The sequence below is a fragment of the Camelus dromedarius genome, chromosome 9, assembly GCF_036321535.1.
Source record: "Camelus dromedarius isolate mCamDro1 chromosome 9, mCamDro1.pat, whole genome shotgun sequence".
Lineage (NCBI taxonomy): Eukaryota > Metazoa > Chordata > Mammalia > Artiodactyla > Camelidae > Camelus > Camelus dromedarius.
This window is the reverse complement of record NC_087444.1, coordinates 38,602,858-38,627,569: the sequence shown is the minus strand read 5'-3', so window position 1 is coordinate 38,627,569 and position 24,712 is coordinate 38,602,858. Positions and strand designations below refer to the sequence as shown.

The 24,712-nt window shown below is 44.8% G+C and overlaps 1 protein-coding gene across 4 annotated transcripts in view; it reads right to left on the bottom strand.

The window, feature by feature from the left end:
- CDH11 (cadherin 11) overlaps positions 1 to 24,712 on the bottom strand; it is a 141,018-nt gene that overhangs the window by 39,383 nt on the left and 76,923 nt on the right. For all 4 annotated transcript variants that reach the window (XM_031458330.2, XM_064489104.1, XM_010985693.3 and 1 more), the window contains exons 3-4: positions 7,254 to 7,653; positions 1,376 to 1,670 (exon numbers count right to left, since the gene is read on the bottom strand). In XM_031458330.2, coding sequence (XP_031314190.1) covers positions 1,376 to 1,670; positions 7,254 to 7,481 — 523 coding nt within the window. In that variant the 5' untranslated portion in view covers positions 7,482 to 7,653. The remainder of the gene's footprint in view (positions 1 to 1,375; positions 1,671 to 7,253; positions 7,654 to 24,712) is intronic.

The following is a 24,712-nucleotide window of genomic DNA, read 5'->3' as shown; positions in this document are numbered from 1 at the left end:
AAGTCTGGTGCTGATCCCTAAGCACCAAGGAGCCCAGCAAGGTGGGAACAGTGAAACCCGCCCTGGAGCACTTTTCCCCTGGCTCAGCCGCTGACACCGCTGTCCCCTCTTTAATGATTCATTTGATGTCTGCTGTTTCTCATTAAAATCCTCAGGTGAATACTGAGAAACAGAAGGACCTAGCAGGGCAAAGGGAGGAGAAGGTGAGAAATGGCTCAGCCAGGCTTTTATTAATATGAGGAGGTTTTGACTTTAGCTGGAGGAGGAAGAGGAGGAGGAGACTTTTTTTTCTTTTTTTTCTTTTTTAACCATCGCAAGCTCTATATGCAAAATGAAAGGAGATTAGAGTTCTAGGGTCACCTCTGTATCTAACTTTCTTGAGCAGGCTGATTCCCAATCTCGGTGCTTGGTTTTCTCATCTGCAAAATGGGCAGTTTGGCCCAGATGATGCTTAAATTCACTGGAGTTCTAAATCTCTGATTCATATAACTAGACTCACTCCCTGATCAGAACAGCCCTGATCACTGTTTGAAAGACAGACCCTTCTTAATAAGAGGCATGCTTCTCAAGAGACCCCCAACTACATGCATTCTACAAAGCCAAACAAACAGAAGTTATTGCCAGGAAAAGGTAGCCAGGTGAAGAAATCCTTCAGAAAATTATCCTCTAACAACACAAATGTGTCTTGACATGTGATAAAAGACATACCTGCTTCTGCATTAGTCTAACAGATGGTGACACAGTGTCATGGTTAGGTCTGTAGTCTGGATCCACTTAATAGCTCAGACGACCTTGGATAAATTAGTTAACCTGTTTCTAGCTTGGGTTTCCCATCTGCAAAATATGTCAAATAGGACCTACCTCATTGCAAAGATGAATCATTGCAAAAATTAAATGCAACAGTGCATGTAAATCATTAATTAGCACGGTGCCTACATGCTACAAATATCGCTGCCGCTGTCACTTCTTGAATACTGACATGCACCAGTGACCAAACGCACGTTATGTCTAATCCTGCATGACTAGAAACTTTTACTCCCATTTTACAGAGGAGAAACTCAGGCTAAGAGAACAGATGTCACCGATGCCAAGTCACACAAGTTAAGAAGCACCAGAGCCAGGATGACTTGGCTTCCATCACGTTCCTCCCACTCCTCCACACTTCCTGATATTTCATAAGTTTAGCGTTTAAAACCTCAGGGTGATTTAAAATATCTGAAACTTCAGCTACATACATGAAATATTTTGTTTGTTATTTTGCCATGGAAGATACAGCATAACTTCTATTTCCTGACCAGGGAGAAGGGGCACCAGCCCACCCACCCGCAGAGACACCAGGCCTGTAGGTGGTGCCGGGGTCCCCCGCTGTACGCACCCACGTTGGACCTCTCGGGCACATTGGCGTGATAGGTCTCGTGTAAGAACTCGGGAGGGTTGTCATTGATGTCCTGGACCTTGACAATGAATTCCGATGGCGGTTCCAGGGGCCGGTTGGTGTCCCTGTCCACCGCCTGAGCCATCAGTGTGTACTGGGCTCTCTCCTCTCGGTCCAATGTCTTGGTGGCATGAATGTTCCCTGATTTGTCATCAATCACAAAAATGGTTCCGGCTCCTTCACCTGAGAGAATGTATTTAATGTTCCCATCGCCAGAGTCAATATCGGAATGAAGCTAGGAAAAAAGAAACCGAGATTTGTAATTCCATGTCAGGTGCGCTGGGAAGGCAGAGACTCATTTACAGGCTTTTACTACAGTACACTGTGTACACACACACACACACACACACACACACACACCATGAGAGGCAGACGTTCTCACACCATTTTACACATGAACAAATGGAATCTTAGAGAAGATAACTCTTGGCCAAGGTCACACAGCTGGGGAGCCATGACACCACAGTCCAAAAATTTTTTATAAATTGTAAGATTCATTCTCTCCCTCCTCCCCTCCCGTGACATATGAACACATACAAAATATATATACATATATAGATAGTTATTTTGTAAGAAATATATGCATTTGAAAGAAAATTAAGAACACACATTTATGCAATAAGTAAATCTCAGTTCCGACTCCCATTCCTTCATTTCCTTGCTCAGAGAGAGAGTGCGGTTGTTACCAGTTTCTTGTGGATCCTCTACAACACATTCTATGCCTGTGTAAGAATATCCATACTGATACACCTGCCCTGGTTTATTTTTAGGCAATAAAAGGCACAGTGCACGTACCACTCTTCACCTCTGTTTTCCTACAGGAGTAAATAAGGTGACCCTTCCACACTGCTCCATACAGATCGACCTCATCCACTATCTGGATGTTATTTATGATCATATTTTTAGCAGTCCTCTTCCAAAGGTCCCCAAGGTTGTTTCCAGGCTTTTGTTACCACAAACAATTCACTGATCAGACTTTCTAGAAGACCCTGTGTGTGGCCCAGGAAGGAGGAGGATTTGTGGATGTGCCCTGCCTAGAGACTCTCCCGTCCTCAGCATAAGCACGGGGCGGCTGGCCCGGGATGATAGCAGCTTCTTAGACGATAGAAAGAACCTCAGATATCCTTGGGCCGTCCGCCTCTCTTAACAAAGCCCAGAGAAACAATGGTGTTTGCCTAAACCCATGCTCGGCAAGGCCAGGAAGTCATCCAGGTCTCCTAACTACCCGGCCGCTATCTGTCTGCCTTGACTCTGCTCTGTGCTTTGTAACACGGAACTCCCCTCAAAGACCACATCCAATTTCCCTGTAGCAATAAACTCTTCACTGTACCTTGCTGTCCAACCTCAATTTCTGCAGCTGTCATCTTAATCTGACTTCCTCTGCCTTCATTTTACCCTTTTCGTGGGAAAAGATAAGCATTACTTTTACTGTTCTCATAGGCTTCAAGAGTAGCCAAGTGGATAAAAGGCTCTTGGTTCTACCTACTATATAAGAAAACCTAGTATAAAGTAAAAAGCTTGATTCAAAAGGTATTGATAATGATAATACTACTTATTATTTATAACTTACTATTATCTTATTGCTTATTACTATCAATGTCATTTTAATATTATTATTAATGCCATTTTAATTATTACTCTTAGGAAACCAAGGCCTGGAGAGCTTGCCCAGAATCACAAAGCAAGACTGAATACACTGCTTTTTAAATGTTCTTGTATTGTTTCAATTTCCCAAAAAATATCTAGTTGATTTGCAGTGCCTCGGTGAAGCACGAAGTATCTCAGCTTCAAGCGGATACCTGTAGGCACAAATTATGTTTTGATTTTAGTCCATAGTGCTTCTCAGGAAAAGAAGGAAAAAAGCACACTTTCCTTCAGAACTCACTATCCATAAAAACCCACGTGTTGTCATGAAATTATGGCTACACAATTCTTACGAATAAGGCAGAATGTGAGTATTCTACTAAGCGATTTGAACGTATGAACCAAATTGTCCCAATCTTCATACAGTTTCCCCAGTAAGGGCAGGATCCCTGCCACCATCCCCCCCGTCTCTCCCGTCAGTCAACCCCCAGCAATAGTTTGCATTTGTTTGTTTCCCCGCCTCAGACCTGACAAAAGTCAGAGGCTCAGGCGGGTTAACGTGGAACAAGGAAATCAATGCAACGCATGTTTAATAGAAGTGCCTAAGGAAGAATGTTTCCAGGGACCTCCATATGCTACGTGTGAATTTGGCAAAACTCTTGGGAATTAAACAGATACGATTTCATGATAAACCAAATAACTAAACACAAAAACAAAAAACTTTAAAAATTACTGCTCATTATTTTTATCTTATTTTCAGAGTTTGAGGTTAGATATGAATTTTTTTTTTCTCTCTCCATACAACCAACAGCGATACTTATTAGGTTCAATACAAAAAGCAGTTTGGGAAAGCTTTCAGTGCTATCAAGGGACCCAGTCACTGAGACAAACACAGTTCCTAACTCCCAAGACTGATGGCTTCCCATCTGCAGATCACAGCGTGACAGACTGTGCTTCCTGCAGGAAATCTAAAAGTCCATGGTTTAAGGCAAGAACATATAACGGAATAAAGACAGTCTCTTCAGCAAATGGTGTTGGGAAAACTGGACAGCTGCATGTAAATCAGTGAAGTTAGAACACTCCCTCACACCATACATAAAAATAAACTCAAAATGGCTTACAGACTTAAACATAAGACAAGATACAATAAATCTAGACGAAAACATAGGCAAAACATTATCTCATATACATCTCAGCAATGTTCTCCTAGGGCAGTCTACCCAGGCAATAGAAATAAAAGCAAAAATAAACAAATGAAACCTAATTAAACTTACAAGCTTTTGCACAGCAAAGGAAACCACAAGCAAAACAACAACCTACAGAATGAGAGAAAATACTTGCAAAAGATGAGACTGACAAGAGCTTGATTTCCAGAATATATAAACAGCTCATACGACTTAATAAGAAAAAAACAAACAACCCAATCCAAAAATGGGCAGAAGACCTAAACAAGCAATTCTCCAGTGAAGACATACAAATGATCAATAGGCACATGAAAAAATGCTCAATATCACTAATTGTCAGAGAAATGCAAATCAAAACTACAATGAGGCATCACCTCACACCAGTCAGAATGGCCATCATTCAAAAGTCCACAAACGATAAATGCTGGAGAGGGTGTGGAGAAAACTGAACCGTCCTACACTGTTGGTGGGAATGCAGTTTGGTGCAGCCACTGTGGAAAACAGTATGGAGATTCCTCAAAAGACTAAAAATAGACTTACTATATGATCCAGCAATCCCACTCTTGAGCATATATCCAGAGGGATCCTTAATTCAAAAAGACACCTGCACCCCAATGTTCATAGCAGCACTATTTACAATAGCCAAGACATGGAAACAACCTAAATGTCCATCAACAGATGACTGGATAAAGAAGTTGTGGTATATTTATACAATGGAATACTACTCAGCCATAAAAAATAATAAAATAATGCCATTTACAGCAACATGGATGGCCCTGGAGATTGTCATTCTAAGTGAAGTGAGCCAGAAGGAGAAAGGAAAATACCATATGATGTCACTCATATGTGTAATCTAAAAAAAAAAAACAAAGACAAGTGAACATATTTATAAAACAGAACAGACTCACAGACATAGAAAACAAACTTATGGTTACAGAGGGGAAGGGGATGGGAAGGGATAAACAGGCAGTTTGAGATTTGCAGATACTGACTGGTATATATAAAATAGATAAACAAGTTTATACTGTATAGCACATGGAACTATATTCGATATCTTGTAGCTTATGGTGAAAAAGAATATGAAAACAAATGTATGTATATTCACGTATGACTGAAGCATTGTGCTGTAACCAGAAATTGTCACAACATTGTGAACTGACTATACTTCAATTAAAAAAAAAGTTCATGGTTTGCCAAATTCCACTCTTTCAGAGCATCCTAAATCACTCCACCTTGAATGTCATCAAATCAAAGGTCATTAGGGAACAAGTCATCTAGTGTAGTCCTCCTGTTCAAGGGGAACTCAGATCAGCATAATCACAAAGAAAGAACATAGCATCCAACCACTTGACTTCGATTCCCCCATCCACCTTGACATCAGACTCGTTCCCATGTGCCTCGATTTTCAAGATCACTCATTACTTCCCCTTCCTCTCCCTTTTCCCTCTGCCTCTTAGTAGCTATGACAACAGCTTGCTCCACAGAGATGCTGAAATGGCTCTCAGGTCCTGTCTCTCCTACAACCCAATCCTGATACACACCCTGCTCCCTACCAAGGAGGTCCCTGCAGCAGAGGTCCTATTTTCTCAGAACAATTCATGCACAGCTCTCCACATTGCTCAAGCCACACGGCCCTACATGACTGGCATCTCTTCCTCTCTCGGCACAGAGCCCATCTTCTGGACAGAACGAATTCTTCGTGCCAGTGATTCCCTTGTGCTCCCACTTCTCAAGACTACTTCTATTTTGGGTGTAATCTTTCCATTTTGGATATAAATAAATTAAATTGCCTTGGTATATCTCTTCAAAAAGCTACTTTCTTATAGCCCTGAACAATATTATTGAGACGCTAATATGAACTTCCTCCAGAGACGTCTATTTCATAAATACGGAATGCTGTTCTCAGCTTGAACAGCAACTAAGATAGCTTTGTTGGAATCTATGAGGCTCACAAATCAGCACCCCCTCAAATCTGCTCTTGTCCCTTTTCCCCCCTCCCTGGGTAACTCCTACTCCTCTTTCAGGTCACAAGTATTATCACTGTCTCCATGAAACCTTCCTTCACCCCTCCCAGACAGTACCATGTAAATTCATAATCACGTCTACTGAATTTCTTCATTATTCTACTCCTCACTTTATTATCTTTTTAATTGCTTAGGTAACTGTCTCTTTTCCACTAGTCCCTGAACTCTGAGACCAGGGACCACTTCACCCTAGGTTACCATTTGCTTTGCTCTGTACCGGCTCATAGCAGGCTTTCTGATCTTATGCATGAACACCTCTCTGCTTGCAGTTAACGTCACCATCCTCTGAGAGACAGCTGTACATTTTACTGTAAGTGACAGTCAGTTTTTCAAACATATTTTGGACTCTCTTTCTACCCCTGCACTTTTTGGCACCAGTCCACAGAGAACGCAGGATCTGGGTAGAGCTAAGATTCCCCAGCCTTCCAAACTGGTTTTTGCCATCCCTAAGCCAAAGTGGATAAAATCCCACCCATTCTTAAGACATATCCATTCATCTCCTCAAATATGCACAGAGGCTTCCCCCAACCTGGGCTTTAGCACAACCCGGGGACACAATAGTGATGCTGTTCCTGATGGAAAAGTAGCTTCAGGTGGAGGTGGGGAGACAGATGAACGCATAGACACATGCGCTGTGAAAAGGATAGCTATGATGAAAAGAGCACAGAGAGCTACGAGAACACAAAGGAGGGCACCCAAGCTGGGTTTGAGTGTGGTCGGGGAAGTGTCCGCAGTTGGAGAACGGCTAAATAATCATTTCCATTCAGCACACTATTGTGTAGCCATTAAAAACAGAGTTTTAGGGGGCATGACATTAAGTGGAAAACAGAAGTGTTCTTAACATGGCTAAGTCTATGAACTGGGGAAAAAAAAAAAAAGGCTGGAAGGATGTGTGAACAAGGACTTTGTGGTTTTTGCTGGATGGCCACACCATGATTATTCTCCCTCCTGGACTTTGCCTTGACCACACCCTGGTACCGGGAGGGAGGAGAGTGGGACGTGGACAATGAGCGACAGCAGCCTTACCCTGCCCACGAGCACGGGGTCCGGCCCGGTGTACTCCTCGATGACGAAGAACTGGTTCCAGACCCAGCCCCTCTTGGAGCGCTGCAGCACCTGGCCCTCCTTGCCCTTCTCGTGGTGCCCGTGGAACGAGGGGCGCAGGTGGCTCCTCCGCTCGGCGGCGAAGGCCTGGCTGTGGCACAGCACACCCAGGCACACCAGGGCGGCTCGTAAACAGTAGTTCTCCTTCATTTTTGGTTACGTGGTAGGCACAGGACAAGGCAGCTGTCACCCCTTCCGCCAAGCGTGCGGCGGCCCGGCAGATGGTGGCCTCCCAGACGCGTCACACAGACCTCTCTCGGGCTGGAATGTGTCTCCTCGCCGAGCACATCACGTCAGGGCTGCCCTCGTCCCCCGTCGGCCTCTGCAGGCAGAAGGGAAGGTCACATTAGTCACCGGCTCCATCCCCACTTCATTTCAGTTCCACTCAGTAAACACTGAGCCAGGCTGGGCCCTGTGAGGGCTTTGCTCTGGGTACCGAGGAGGCCAGCGCTGGTCAGAGATCGTCCCCGCTCTCAGTTTACCCCGTGGTGGGTGAGACAAACACGTACACAGAGAAGCCCCTCAAGGTCTACAGGAGGATAAAACGTGTGCTGTGCAATCCAGCTGCCCAGGTCTGAGGGCCAGTTTTACACTTACTCGCTCTGGGTTTTGGCTCAGCTGACCCTGAGCTCTGCTTGCTCACTTATGAAATGGGCACCAGAATCGTACTGGCTGGCTGCAGGGCCTACACAGGGATCCTGAGCAATAACACGCCCCCGTCTCAGCACCAGGCCTGGTACGTGGTAGGTGCCTCATGTTTACACTGTTATTAATGATCATACTTGTGCTTGGGGATGGTACTGTAATAGGGAAAGTTAGAGCATTATGGGCACCCAGGAGAGGAACACATAATTGATGGGGTTGAAGATGGAAATGGCAGACAGAGAGTGGGGCAGTTAAGGAAGACTTCCCAGAGGAGGGGATGGCTGGGCACAGCCCTCAAGATGAGTTACTGTGGTAAGAAGGGCATGGGTGGGATGTACCCAAAGCCCAGAGCTGGTCACAAGCACAGCAGTCCCAAGACTGTTCAGCGTGACTGGATGGTATAATGAAGGAGGAATGTAGCGATGGATCCTTCTAGACACAGGAGGTCGGGGCAGATCCTGAGATGGTCCTTGATGGCCACCAAAATGTTTACCAGTGTAACAATGGGTCAAATTCTCATTGGTGGATCAGTGAAGGCTACTGTGTCAATTCAGTGAGCAAGATTTGCTCTTGTCTGCTCCAATGCCGCCCCCCCCCCCCACTGCCCAAGAAGCTGAAGATCCTACCTTAACCTGGAAGTCTTTCCAAGGATACTTTATAAGCTCTCTCCAACCAGGAAAAGCAAAATAAAGCAGCATTCCCCACCAACTGGTGGAAAGGTCTTGTTCCTGGCACCCAGCCATGACTCAGCGATTCACCAATAGTAAGGATGAGCCACTAACGCCTTTCCATGCCCCTTGTAGGTGTCTGACCCACAGTCACTCCAGTCCTCTCTCCAGCACACTGGTTCTCCTCTCTGGTCCTTAACTCCTGTCTCAGGTTCCTGGGCTTCTTCACTGGACTTAGTCTTTCTGGTGCTGGAAACTTAATTCTCCCCTAAGGAACTTGCCTTGCTCATTCCTATGTCTTAGGACCCCACATTTTCTCCCCAGACAACCATTCTTTCTCTTTGAAGCATCACCCAGACACCAGTTGGAACCCTAGTTCCCAGAAGGAGATGATGCTCACTACCACCCCTACCAGCAACATGAGAGACTCAGAAAATTGCCAGGCACGGGGGATGGCCCACTGATGCTGAGGATGACACTTCATTTCAGCACCAGCTGGTCTAAATGAAACTGGTGAGATTCCTGAGTGTTGTAGGAATAAAAAACCATCCTCTGTTTCTTTGCTATCTAACTTGGATGAAATGGCTGGGAGGAAGAGGGGAACAGGAAAGAGGGAGTCTGCACCTTGGCACAGTGGACTGTACTTAGACTTGGAGCTCAGGTAGACCTGGACTGGAATGCTGCTTCCATGTATTTCAAGCCGGGTGGCCTTGGGCACACCAGGCCAGCACTCTGAGTCTCCACAGCCTCATCTGGAAGGCAGGGATGATAGGAATCGGGGCAGGTAGGCAGGGCTGGAGACAGAGTGGGCACGGGGCACACACTGGGTCTCTCCCTGTCTTTCCAGAGAGCCACAGCCCAAGTCCACAGGCCTCACTCGGCAGAAGGAGGTGCTCCTGCCCTGCAGGTGGAGATGCCTCAAAGACAGGAAGAGTTGCTTTCTCTAAGAGGTACAGAGGAGTAGGAGTCACATGGAGACACCACAGCCCTCTGGCCTTCAAGGTCTCGAAAATAAGGGCACTGGTGGAATTCCAATTTGTTGGTGCGGAACCCCTTCCTTCCTGAGGCTCTTTGACTTCAGCACCCCAAGCCTTTCGGCTTCCTTTGTAATACGGCAAACTGGCATCTGGGGAGGCCACAGATGTGCAGTCATTTCAGGTGTCCCTCACTGTCCTCAATGCCACTTTATGGATGTATTATGTAAGTCTCTTTTCAAGGAACAGGGAGTTTGGTGTTTGTTGTTGACAGACCTCAGGATACACAGTAAAAGACTGTGGAAGAGAAAGAAAGATTCAAAAGACAGTCATCATCTAACAGCTTCACCCTGAGACTCAGGCATATTAATAATACATCAAATGCTGTTTCTTGCAAGGCAAACTGCATGGAAACACCCCAGGTAGGGACCAGGAGGAGTTAGGTCCTAAAATGAGGCCATGCGAAGCAACAGGAAGACCCCTGCACTTAAGAAAGCCCAAGCTATGATTAAGAGTCTGCCACTAGCTTGTGGTGGGACCTCCTCAGTCTCCCTCAGGGAGGCTCTGCCTCGTTCTCTGTAAAGTGAAGCCAGTGGGTGACGTTTTCTGCAAGTGGCTCTCAGCTTCACGTCCTTGTTTGGACTTCTGGTGAGAGATTTTAGGGAACTTGCGATTCATACACCATCTTCTTACTAGACTGGATGCCTCTTAATGGTTGGAAGGATATCTTATTCACAATTACATGTCCAGTGCCTGAGCTCAAAGCAGGACACCAATAAAATCTGAATGTATGGTTTGAACCTCCTACTCTACTTTCAGATTTGGTATCCCACCACAGAATCTCAAGAAGGAGAAATAGAAAAGAAAAAGCATATGGTGCAACAAGATCTGTGCCCACTGCACACCACGCCAAGTATTAAGTGTTCACTCACACAGTGATAACTTACTCTTGCATATAGACCGTGAAGTGTATTTGAAAGAAAAGGTTTAGTTAAAGTTGATGTTTATGCACCTCTTTTTTTCTGGCTGCCATTTTGCTGTGAAGCACAATTACTTCTGACACTCAACGTGTTGAAACAAGATGACAACTTTTTTTTACTTTATAAAAAAAATTTTAGCTTGATCTTAATGAATTTAAGAGTTTCCACATGACCAATAAACAATACATGTCATCCTCTGTCACAAAGGTAAAATTATTTTCTTCTGTTGGAAAGAATAGCAAAACCAAGTTGCTTTTAAAGTAATCACCAGGCGCATTATTTATATGAATGCATGTACGACATAAAGTTACTTTAATAGTTAATCTCAAGTATGTACAAGATGAATTTCAAGACATGATTTTTAAAAAATCCAATTTCAGAATGAAAGTTTACTTAGGAAAAGATTTTTCTAGCCACTGTTCTGAAAACTTTACAAATAGTAACTCATCTATTAAATTCTACAACAAACTTATGAATGGGTGTTATGAATATTCTTTTTAAAGGATGGAAACTGAGGCCTGGACAGAGTAAACAACTTATGCAAAGTTATGTTTCTGATAAATCGCAGAGCTGGGTTTGAACCCGTGACATCTGGCTCTGGAGTCTGTGTCCTTAACCAGTGAGCAACACCGACTATCACCACTGGTTGGTTTCTGAGGTTCATAAGGAAATGATACGGACGCTGTAATAAGAACAGTAACCCAGAAGCCACCTGTAAGTAAACCAACATTAGAACTCAATATATGCTCATAATATGACTATGATGAAAATGTTAGCAACAGTTAACATCTGTCCATTGTTAATTATCTCCCTAACATTCTTCTAAGTGCTTTCAACGAGTTGAGTCAAATTTTCACAATAACTTTACAAGGTGCTATTGCTGTTATCCCCATTTCACAGATAAGTAGTCTGAAGCATAGCAAGATTAAGGAACTTGCTTACAGTTCCAGAGCCAGCAAGTGGAGGAGCTGGGATATGAACCCTGGATGTTTGGTTCCAAGGTCTCCATCCCTATTCCCTACAGTCCTGTGTGTTATTGCCTCTCCAAGGGAAGGCTGCAGATCCAACACGGGCACACATCCCCAGACACTCACAATAATGTCATGATGAAAATAAGTTCTGGTGGCACTGTGATTGGGGGCGGGTAACGCTGTGACTAAAATATTGAAACCAAACCAGAAGGAAGAAGATAAAGCATTTTACAGCAATGGTCAAGGTAAAGATAACAAGAGGGATGAACAGGAGGTAATTATATCAGTTCATCAACAACACAGTACAGCCAGGTCCTAAACAGCACCAGCACATCTTTTCTTTTTTATTTTTTAAACCCCGTTGCAGAATTTCTAAATGCACAGGTCAAAAAAATGTGTTCAGAAAGATGATTGTTATTTGAGAAGTGCTTCTGAAATCTAGAAATCTGCTTGATGTACGCAGTGGTAGAGAGTCGGCAGGAATCACGCATGAAAATGAGGCAGGAGACCGCCCTCCTAAGAAGACCTTGACGTTGGTAATAACTCAGGAAATACATCAATGTTCTAATTGGTTTCAATAAAGACCCCCAAGGCAGTTCTTGAACAGTCCTTCCATTAAAGCGCTTTCTAGCCACATGCCAGAATGTCTAAGCATTGGAGTTCTACTAAAACATATAGAAGGACTTTATTTTATGATGGGAGCATATTGCTTGGGAAGAAAAAAATACACGTTGTTGAAAGTCACAGGAGTAATAACATGACAGGAAAATGGATTTGCAAAACCACCGGCTCTAAGTGGGAGGCTCGCCCCTCCATCTTGAGAGCAGATAGCACGTCATGAGCTACTGCGCCTTGAGCAGAAAGCTCTCTTGCTGTGCCTGCTTCTGTCTCCATGAAAGGAAATCACATATACGGGTGTTTAAGTGTATTTGGACTCCTGCTGGAACTTGTTACCGGGTAGAGAAAGAAAGACGAAAGCGCTTAGCAGAAAGCAAGCGGCTTTGGTTTCTTAGCGTTCTCCTCCCCTACAGAGCTGCAAGGATCAGACAGGCTGACCCCGTTCTTTTCATTTCCAGGGAGCTAATTTACAGTTAAAGACAGGTTATCATTACATTAAGAATATTGCCGAGGCCCACACCAGAACTCAAAACCTTATTCTTGCAAAGTGCGCAGTCCTCTTGTTGGGAGCGCAGGGGCTCTGGTCCCCACCTCAACAAACACAGCTTTGTAACCAATCGGATTCCATTATGCAAATTAATTCAAGCATATTTTATTCCCTGTTCAGATCGCATCACTCAGCACCGAGCTGGTCTCTAGTTTCAAATCGAATCACAGGAATTACGCCATGTCCATGGAAATCACAGAGAACAGAGGAGAGGAAGTATTTACAAGAACTACTGAATCACATTTCTTCCCTCGATTTCTATGCTTGGAGCAAAGCATAAGCTTGGGGTAAAAATCACTTCTGCTCAGGTGCAAAACACACAGCAGAGACTGCAAAAAGGGCATTGTATATGTTACTCTGCTCTCTAATACCAAATGCAAATGTTAAAGTGGGCAGCAAAGAGGGCCCCTTATCAATGCCATGACCTTCTGGAAGGGCAAGTAAATTTTAAAACTGTTCCAATGAAAGTTTCTTTGTTTCTAGAGAAATAGAGACCCACAGGAGTGTCAGTTTGGAAGTGAAAAGCTCACCCACTGCCTGATGTTGGGAAGGGCTGGGTCCAAATCCTGGTTCCATCCCTTATGGGCTACACAGAATTAGGTAATCATAGTTGGGATTATCCGTGAGGAGGTGCTTGATTTTTCTAGTGCTGGGAAGTATACTCACGGCTTGGTGTACGTCATTTAATTGTATTTGTACCACAACCGTATGTAAGGATCACCCAAGATATTATCTACAAGGAAACTGAAGCTCCAAGTGGTGAAGTCCATCGCTCAAGGGTACACCCTCATCACAGGCAAGGCCACAATTCAAATCCAAGTTTTTGTGACTGCAAAACCCAAGCTTTGGCCTTCCCTGGCTCCCAAACTCTGAGAGTCGACCCCCACCCCCCGCCCCCAATCTTCAACACAAGGAGATTGCATGATCCACCTCCAAGGACGATCTGAACTCCAAAATTGTATTTGACATTGAAAAGAATCTTTGTTAGTTGTGACTTTCACTTATTTTTAAGTGTGTACAATCCACCTTTCTATTCCTAGGCTTTTATGGCCACAGAGTATCCAAGGAATCCAGCTTAAGTCCTGAGACCCCCAGACATAGAATCTTTCACTGATTATCTTTTCAAGTAATTAAATCCACTTTAAATAAGATGACTAAATACAATGTGTGCAGTGAGGAACATTATTTTTGCTCTACTCAATCCTTAAGATGGTCTTTTTCTCATTGTAATACTTTTGAATGTTAATCATTAAGATGAATAAAATACATCCATACACACAGGAAATAACGTTGTCAGCCGTGTTGTCTCAGGCTGTGAATAAACACCCTATATGAATGTGTGGATTCTCTTGCATGAATGAAAGTACCCGAGGGAAGATTAGAGCAAAAATGGTCAAACAGACGCTCAGCGTAAGGTAGCATCATTTGTGGTATCAAAGGCCTATGTGTAACTCTCTCTTTGTCTCAGAGCAGTAATGTCAGAGCAGGCAGATAGCTAGATATGAGCAGAGAAAGGGGGACACAGACCAAATGGCAGGAATGGGGCAGAAAGGAGGGGCACAGGCCAAATGCAGGAAACCACACATCATGTAAGCAGCAGGGGTTCCTGGGCAGAGAAAGAAAAGCAGGAACCTTGGGGCTGATAAGGGATCATGCCTTTTGGGATGACAAGTGGCCTGGAGAAGAACAAAGAAAGGTGAGAAAAGGCAGGAATTTCTAGCATCCAAATGTGACCTTTTGCTCATTATGCCCTCATTTCAATAAAATTAGCCTTGCAGATCAGAAGTACCCATCATGCACCGACGCCATGACACTCCCAATCCAGACTAAATAAAGACAAAACTCCCTCCTCCCTTTGGGAAGGTGGAGTTGGGATGAAAATCAGGGAATACGACCCCAGACTTTTCTCTCCCCAGTGAATATTTTCCCCATTCATTTTTACACCCTATGTAACTAACTTGCCAAAGAAACTCAGGGCAGCCGCTCACCTGAGCCTGCCCGCTCTCCCCTGAGAGTGTACTATCCATCCTTTAATAAATCTTCACTTTACCCTTTTTTTAACCACTGAGTCTTGTCTCTGAATTCTTTCTGGGACGGGACAAGAACCTGGAACACCGGTTGCATCAATCGGCAACAGTAACTGTCTACAAAGCTTCATTTGCTGGTCCCTTCATTCAGCAGTAACTTTTCACAGTGCCAGACCTGGGTTGGGCCCTGGAGATACACAGGGTGTAATGCACCCCCGGTCTGTAGACTCTACCCCAGCAACGGTGAGACGATCGTCTCCGCAGGTAGATGATGGTATGACGCAGTTAAGTGCAAACAGGACCGGGTACAGGAACACAAAGGTTACAGTGACCCCATCTCTGCGGATGAATTTAACACATCACTCCTGCCTCCTGCCTGGCCTGCTCCAGCCTCTTCCTGGTGAGCGCTGGTATCCTCAGTCTCCCACGTCTGGAGATTCCACTCCCGCCCTGAGCCATGGATGAATGAACCACACCTGGTCTAGTGATAACCAAACCAGAAATGACAAATCGACTGCTGCTGGTTTCAGACTCTGTACCCTGGCCCAAAATGACACGCTGGGTCAGTGAGATTGCTCGGGAATGTGAATGAAGGAAAACGGGAACCATCTGCTGGTTAGTAAGGCAGCTGAAACAGAAAGGCTATGAGGCACCCGGAGATGGAGGAGCCACCACGAAGTGACACCCTGTGGCCCATGTTTCAGTGAAATCAAGGTATGAGCAACTCAGAAACCAAACAGAAACCAACGTGGCCTCTGTCACCAAGCTGCATAAATGGCAGAATGCATGGCCCTGTTCTCTGAACATCTTGGCAATCAAGGACTGCCCTCCTGCTGCTGTCTCCATGGGGCCCAGCCCTGCTGATAATCTGTCCTGAATTTCTATGAGGTTGTTTACCCTGCCCGATGCATCAGATGACAAGAAGCCTCCTGTCCGTGAACTAACTTGAGTGTTTTCTTTTATCATCAAACAGCAGACCTAGTAAACTACAATGCTCAAGAGGAGAAGTTCCGTGGTTCTTCCCCCAGTCAAGGCTGAAGCACTGCAGCTGTGGAGAGTCTTTGTGCACAGATCATCTTTTTCTCCTCTGAATTCCCAAGGAACCCTGGGGCAACAGGACGTGCTAAAACAAGACAGCTATGTTCCAGCAAAGGTCTGCCACTGACAGCTGTGTTACCTTAGAAAGAAGCTTCTTCCTTTGGCACTAAGTTCCCCCTTAAATAGCCTATTGAGGGTGCTCCCATGTCTACGGAGCCTGTGAGTCTGTGCTGTGCTGAGACAGAGCAAACTTCCCCTGGATGGAGGGTGATGAAGATCTTGCTTAGAAGGTCTGGATCTCAGATGGCAGAATTGCTCCAAGCACAACGCCAGGCGGCTCCACTTCCATCAGATACAATAGGAATGGTATCCTCTGGGACTAAGCAAGGCAGAGCTCTGCCAACGCGACAGGTCTTGAAACCCAGCAATAGGAATCAGGACTTCATGTGATGGACAGTGGGACTCCATTAAGGACTCTCGTCAGGAAACCGATGGAGTCCGTGCTGTCAGAGGTACAGAGGACAAACTGACATGAGGAGTGGCAGTTCTGACACGGTGGTTGAGAGTCAGACGGGGTTAGAGGGTTACAGCGCACTTCTGTGTCTCTGCACTGTCATCCTGAAAACGTGAAAAACTCCGGGACAGGTCTCACATGGGGAGTGCTGAATGGGACAAGATGGCGCAGGAAGAGAACTTCGTATAGTGCTTGACATGGCCTGGTACACGGCAGGCGAGAAAGAGGATCAACCGGGAGTTTTGTTCCTTCAACAAGAATGTATAAATACAAGCCCTGGATACACAGACATGACTATAATATACATACAACATGCGATAAGGTGCAAGCCTTACTAAGGGCTCCAGGAGGCTGTCCATTAAGAAGAGATAAACAAAATGATACCTCTAACAGGGATTGCTCTATGTAGTAATAATGCGTGACTCTTAGGAGACTTCTGGAGTCATTGCAATATTCAGGTGGGAGGTAACATGGTTCAGAACTAGAAAAATAAGCCCTGTGTGGAGGAAAAGGGGCCTTTCTAGACACCGTGCAGATGTGAAGGGCCCTGGGAACAGGAGAGACTGAGGACAGAGGATGAGGCTGCAGTCTGAGGGGCGTGAGAAGGCAGTGGTGCTGCTCCTGCCTCCACAGGAGAAGCAGCCGGTCTGGGGACACAGAGCGTGAGTTTGGTTTTAAACATGTTAAGCTTGTCAAGTCAATGGATGATGCACAAGTGAAAAGCTCAGAGTAAGTTCGGTTTCCAGGTTCTTCCAGGAGGAGGTGTTGTCAGTATCAGCATTTCTGTTTCAAGTTTGGACATTCTGTTGCATCAATCAATCCTAGGATGTCAGAACTGGGGGAAACCCTGGCTCAGATTTTCTGCTCTTAGTCCTTCTTCAACAGACAAATGGGAAAACTGAGCTACAGAAATGATAAGTAACTTGCAAAACAAAAGGCAGCATGAACAAATCCCAAAGTGCTCACTTGACAGAGGGAAAATATAGGGAAAGGAGCAAGTATTAACAGTGAAAGATAATTTTATACCCTCTACCCCACCCTCCCCCCGCAACACCCGGCTTAAAAGCAGTCCTCCTTTTCAGACTATTTCTACGGAAACGACCAGTCCAGGTTCCATAAGGGAACAGACATCAGAGATAAGGAGCTGGGATGGGAGCTCTCTTTAAAGATGATCAGTGGAGAACTGTTAGAGGGAAAACAATCTGCATATTCTCGTTAGAAGCTGACATCCTGCAGAGAACCACTTTCCACAATGTCTGTTTTTTTACAGCATAAACAGTAAGAGGAGGAATTATCCCAAGGTGGCCTTAATAACTGACAAGGACTTGATGTGGTTTTTTTGAAATAATTACTAAGGCGAGGAGAGAGAGTGCCTCCTATCACCACCGCCAAGAGCCTTTAGAATTCCGAGAAGGCCAGACCGTGACCCCAATCCACCGCAGTCCTCGTGCACCCGTCCAGCTTAATCAGCCACCGAACAGGAGTGAGAAATGCAGAGAGTCAAGCTGCTTCCAATTATCGGAAGCTTGATTTTTACCTGAGTGTTGGTGGGCTGATCTGGAGGTCTCTTTCTAATGTTACCTCCCCAAACTACACTATCATGCTAAGAGTAGACTAAACTCGGGCACATTTTTAAATGCCTTTTTTTCTCGTACCTTTATATATCCTGCGGAGGGTTCCCCTCCCTCCCTTGTTTTCAGAAAGCAGACACCAACAATAGCCTCATAATGATCATACCATGGTTTCAAATAATCCAATCTTTGAAGCCTGATTCTTTCTTCTCAAAGGCATTAACGCCATTTATCAAAAGTAAGGGGATTTTTTTTTTTGAAAAAACATTAAGCATTAAAGAAAAGTAATGGGATACAGCAAACTAGTCAGGTGCCTTGTACGTGTGCAGAGCGTTTTCTGAAGCACATGCCAACCACTCAGACGGGCAAGACTTTCAAAGGCAATGCTAAGTGTCTTTTGTGGGTCTCAGATAATATGGTTCACTTAATTAGATTTTCTATAATCCCAGGTTAATCCTACTGTGAATTACAGACGTGAGTTTTCACTCGCCTGGCAGAAACATCTATTCCTACAAATGCATTTTTGGGAAAAAAAAATATATATGTTACTTATAATTCATTACCAGAGTCGTTACTGCAGCGAAGCCACTCTTTCCTCCCCCTCCACCAGGTAGAAGTGACCAGTTCCATTCCTTTGGATCACACTGTCCTTTTAAGCAATTTAATATAAGGGCACTTTTAACTCTCCTTATGTCTTCCTTTCTCCTAGGATATATGAAGTTCCCTACTTGGAGGGAACACAGCTAACTCCTCACTAAATTCCTTGTCCCTGAGTACAGTGATGTATATGCTGACAGGGCCTCTGTCCCTCATGTGGCTTAAAATTTAGACTAGTGTCTGTCTGACTCTAAACCATTTAAAATCAATGAAAGCAGGATTCAGGACTTTTGAAGTTTCAATGTACATTCAAGGTAAGAACCACTGGTCTAGAGCTATGCTATCCAGTATGGTACCAAACTAAACACATGTGGCTTCTTATATTTAAATTCACTTAAATTAAATAAACTTTAAAATGTACTTCCTCCATGTGCTAGTCTCATTTCAAGTGCTCAATGCTCACTTCAATCATCATCAAAAAAAAAAAGTCCTATTATTAGTCAGTATTGGTCTTGAGCACTACAGCATCCTTCTTTGAAGCAGAAATGTCTGTTCAGTGAATGAAAGTATCCAAGACCCGCCATGAACGAACTCACAGTGCAACATCCAATCATTGAAACCTCAGTTTCCCTGACTGTTGAGTGAAGGGCTGGGTGAGACAGTGACTCTCCACATGAGATGAGCAGAATGCCCAGAAAGTCATGGGATAAGGGCTACGACAGGGTCGGGGTGGGGTTGGGGGATGAGTGAACCAGTGGGCCCCAGGCCCACAGCACACAGAGCACACAGCTAGATTCAGCAAAATGTTTCTTTGAAAAGCAGTTCAGCCGCATTTTAAAAAAGAAAAAGGAAAAAAGAAACTACTTCTGAGATCTTGATACCTGACAGACTTGCTGTCTCAGTCCCGCGACAGTTAGTGAATTCCCGCTTCATTGCCCGTAATCTCCTGGTTTAGGGAGGAGGTCCGGGCCCAGGAAGCTGGGGGGCCACTGACAACCGACAACTCACTTCACCTCTTGGAATGTGTTTCCTCTTATGAAAAGAAGGGCGAATGATGCAGGACCTCCCTGGCTCCCAGGTTAATTTGAGGGTCGAATGAGATAATGGATTGGGAAGCTCTTTGTAAAAGCGTAATGCGGGCTACACAGGTGCGGGGAAGCTTGAGGAAATGCTGACAGCAGCAGCAACTTCCATTCCTTTGGGTAACTTTTTAAAGTTTTGGCTTTTAACCTTTACTGGTGTGGACTGAGCTAAATGTAAATGAGCTGTTACTGTTACAGAGGGGAGATGTGATTTCACTCCTCTCTTCTTGCAGGGATAGAAAATCTGCCAGATGCTGCAAGTAAGGACATGGCCCCTTTCCTGTGTGCCCCAGGACCCAAGGGGATTCCACAGTGGTGGCCTGTGAGGACACTGACCTCCACTGTAGCTCCTTGCCTGGGGGATGGGTGTGTGGCAGGGACAGGGGATGGCTGATTACAACAGGGAAAGCTGTTACCATATATTAGGGCCCCAGACTCAACAGGGATACAGGCCAGAAGTCCCTCGGCAGAGACCAAGGGTCTTTCAGTCATCCTTGATGTGGGAGGAGAATGGAGCAACCACGGCGGGTGTGGACAAAGCTGCCAAGTATTGTCACAGGAGAGGCCTGGGCTCTCCCGACTGAATGAGTTCCGGGAGGCCGACGCGGCAAACTGCTCGTTGTCCCTTCAGCCTCTGCTTGAAACAGCCTGGCCCAGGGGGAGGAGGCGTGGCATAACTGTTAGTCACTTAACATCTACAAACTAGGTTCTGTTTTTCTTTTGAGCACCTACTGTGCGGCAGGCACTTGCTAGGTGCTTTACATAGATTCTTTATAACCTCTCTCCCTCCAGCACCTTCAGGAGTTTGGTATTACTGCCTCCTTTGTTCAAATAAGGAAACAAAGGCTTTTTTTTTTTTTTTTCCCCCGAGAGCATTTGGTTTAGCTCCTATGGACAGTTAGTACCCAAAATGGAATTTGAAGCCATATACGGCCCATTGGGAGCTCTTGCCTTTTCACCTTTGGTGATGAACTTCTCTGTAGTTCTCCTCTGAAGGTCTTAGTTTTTCCTTCTGGGGATGCTCAGAGCTCACTTAGATCTTACTCCACCATTTAATAAATATGTGGAGGATTTCTGCAACAGGTAAATGCTACCAACTGAGGTGAAACATATTCTTTGCTCTCAAGGAACTCAGGTTACTGGCATTTTTAGAGGGTAGGCATTCCCTCCAAGAGTCTTAAAATCGATTTTCCACTTCGAACACCACCAGTCCCTTTAACATTTCCTTAGAGGAACTGCCCCAACCCTTCCCCAGCTGTTCTCCAGCCTGCCCCCTTCTTCCAAATAGTCCTTGAAAGAATGAATCATGATTTTCAAGCCTCTCCCTCACAACATTTTCCACTTTAGAACAAAAATTTTTTATACATCCTTCACTGCCTCAGCCTCAGAGAAGGTGCTAATGAGTAATAAAATGCAAGTGGTGTAGGGAACTGTAGGAAGGCAGCCAGACAATAAATATCTTCTAACAAAAGGAACCAGCCCAACGTGAGACAGCTCTGTGAGATCTCATGAGCTAATCGCCATTGAGAAGACTGGGTATGTGGCTCATGGAAGGAGGGGTAGTGCCTTAGTAGAGGCCAGTCCCACACATCAAAGGTTCACCCAAGGGGAGGCCCAGAAGTAGTCTCCGACCGGAAGAGACTCAGTACCCACACTGCAAAGGAGATTCAATCCTGTTTCAACAGCAAATGGAAAGGACGTGACAATACCATTTTTTAAAAAATAAAATTACATAAGCCAACAAAAAATAGGAGACTTTAATCAGTGTATAGAGCACCAGTCCAATGGGGTATTTCCCCAGACATGCATGATTTTCCCAGGAGAAGCCTACGCAGCAGGGGGTGGCTTCTACCCTTGCTCTCATGAATGTTACTTACATCCTTTGACCAAGTAGCTCTTTCCAAAAAGATTTTATCAGAAAGGCAACCTTGCAATCCACGTGCCATCTCTAAGGTAGAAAGTGCTCTTCAGCATCACTAAGAGGAAGTCCCTTTGGACCAGAGATGCTCCAATTGAGCAAGGAGCTAATGAAGAAAGAACAACAAAGAAGCTACTGTAAGTCACGAACTGTACCATCAAGGACTGACTTAGCCTTCCTGGCAAGACGTCCATGACAGAGATGCCCAGTCTGACATCTCAAGGATGGTCCCACAAGGCCGTGGAAACATGGTTTGGTCTCCAGGTTCAGAGTCTGTTCCTGCTTCTGATTCCAACCACGACAGTGGGTGTCCCAGGCTTGGACCCTCTGCATCCCCAGGGTCTAAGTTCCCATCCTCCATCTCTTCCATGCATAGACATTTTAAGACCTAAACTCCCAACAACCTAATAAAACCCACCCTGAACTCACAGTGGGGGCGGGGTGAGGAGGGGGAAGAGATTCAGCATCTGAAAGCTACTTGATTTGACAAATGTACACACTCAGAAAATAACTAACCACCCCAGATTAAGTCAGCTCATTAAAATGAATGGTAAATATGAACATTCAGAGAGGTATACAGTATACTCAGGGTGGCACAGCCACTTCACCAAGAAAGGAGACAGGACCTAGATTTGGAAACAGATGGGCAGGATTTTGAAAGATTGAAATGGAAGGACGATACTACAGCTTCCTCCTCATTCCTCCTCCGAAGCCGTGCTCTCCACATCACAAAAGCGGATGCCTTGTTTCCTGGGAAACCCACTACCTAGTCCTCACTGTGACTGTTGCTCTGCTGAGAAGCCCAGCTGGACAGTCCAGGGCACTGAGGGTCCACTTAGACCAGACCAGGTTTTTCCCCCAGGACTCTGCCCCTGCCTCTGGTATTTTTACCTACTGCTCGGGGTCTCACTTCTATCTGGGCAGAGGAGACAGTAAAGGATGCTGCCTCCTGCCTGTATCTGTGTATCTCTGGTGATGACTGTGCTCCTCCACCAGGTGGACATTCTTTGAACCAACTCAGAGGACTTTGGGATTCTGGGATCTTAATAGTTTCTACTGCATTAGAGTTGTTCAAGCTACCCTGCCCTCCCCACCACACACACAGACACACACATGCCTGTCTCACCTTCCTTCCCTTCCCTCCCCCTCCCCACTCTGCAGCTGAGATGTCCCAACAGGCCCTACCTATGGCAGTCTCTGCAACTTGCTGCCGGGGCATGCTCAACCCTACAGAATGAACTGAACCCTTGGCTGCTGCACAATTGAAATCCTTGTCTTACGTCAATATTTCACTAGTTCGCACACCCTCTTCAGCAGACACCCAACCCTCAATGCTTCAGTAAGCTTTACAAGGGAGGGTTTAAGTGCTTAATGGAATGCGTCCTGTCTTGGCAACTATGTTTCCACACAAAAAAAGGGGATAGTTTTCAGATTGTATCCCGACTGAAAAGTGACACTAACAAAGTGAGCAGAGTACAGGTTTCCTGACCTGAGGAAGGGATGGAGGCTTCACTTTGAGAAACCCCAGGGAAACCTAAACCAAAACCCACAGAAAATGTTTCTGAGGTCATAAGCAAAAGCAAACAGACATTCTATTGCACATAAATTTAAAAGAAGCAACATCTCCTTTAACTCATTACAAGTCACAAACCTGGCATGAGATTGCACTTTGAGCAGGTAGATGCGAAAAGATACCTTTTTGTGTGTGCAAAGAGTAGTAAATATCTTAATACAAATCTTCATGTGACTCACTTCTCCTGACTGAGTCCCGTTTGAACCAACTCTTGATTTGTTAAGATGGGGCAGATTTCTAGGAGTAATTATCACAAACTTGCAAAAGGTGCTTTGTTTTAGAGTAGAAAAATTCTACTCCCAATCCAATGATTTAGGAATGAACACTGCTTTAGAACTCAGAAAGACAGCATCATGTTTCAAACCCCACTGTGCCTGATAAACCTATGGAACCAGAATGGTCAGGTCATTAACAGTGGAAAGCAGGGGTATTAGATTTAGCAAATGAAAAATACACGGCACTGAAATAATTTTTTTTACTGTTAAGTGGAAGTGGTTTTTTTTTATTTTAATAAATTTTTAAAGGTTACTTTCTACTTATAGCTAATTACAAAATATTGGCTACATTCCCCATGTTGCACAATACATCTCTGAGCCTATCTTACGCCCCGTAGTTTGTACCTCCCACTCCCAAACCCTTATATTGCACTTCCCTGCCCCACTGGTAACCAAGAGCTTGTTCTCTCTCTCTGTGAGTCTGCTTCCTTTGTGTTATATTCACTAGTTTGTTGTATTTTTTAGATTCTACATGTAAGTGATGTCATACAGTATTTGTCTTTCTCTGAGTTTCAAATAAACGACAGTTGTCTTTAGTACAAGTGTGTCCTGCGCAATTTGAGGGGGACATATTTATCCTAAAACACTTATTTGTTGTTTATATGAAATTCAAGTTTAACTGGAAGTCCTATATTTTGTCTGACAAAGTGGAAACACCTGTACAAATGAACTAGACAAGGTAAGCCAGTCTTCAAGCTTCAAGTTATTTTTATCCAAAATCCCAGAATCATTCTGCCTCCAAATATCTTGTCTGTGAACTCAGAATGCTCTTGCCAAGTCCCGACAGAAACGACGTCACTAGGCAGGAGAGAGCACACTTGGCAAATGTTGACAGTTTGGAAACTTTTAACATCAGTGCAACCGAGGTCAGAGGAACTCAAGGAAGGATTTTAGATTTCCCTGGAGAAGGCAGAATAGGCAGCTGGCTATTGACAGGCAACCTAAAGTGAAAAAGGCCTAAGGATGAAGGGATTATCTGTAGTGCTAATTGACTGAGGTATTAGGAATAATGTTCTCTTTCATCCTGAGTTGACACTGGTTCTCAGAAAATAACCGATACCCAAGTGTCGGAGTCGGGGTCATTTATATTAGGAGCATGTACCACGCTGGATTAGCAGCAACTTCCAAGGTCATTTCAGAATGCAGCACTCATGGACCTTTGTACACACACACTCACACACACACACACAATTAATAGAAATGCATTGTACACACACACTCACACACACACAATTAATAGAAATGCATTTACCAAACATGCCCTCAGCACGAGCTGGGAACCTAGTGTTGGGCTAAGCAGACGGACTAACAAGAGGGTGCTGTCATGGTCCTCAAGTCATCGAATATCTCATGGTGGTGGTGGCAGGCTGTGTGGCAGCCTAG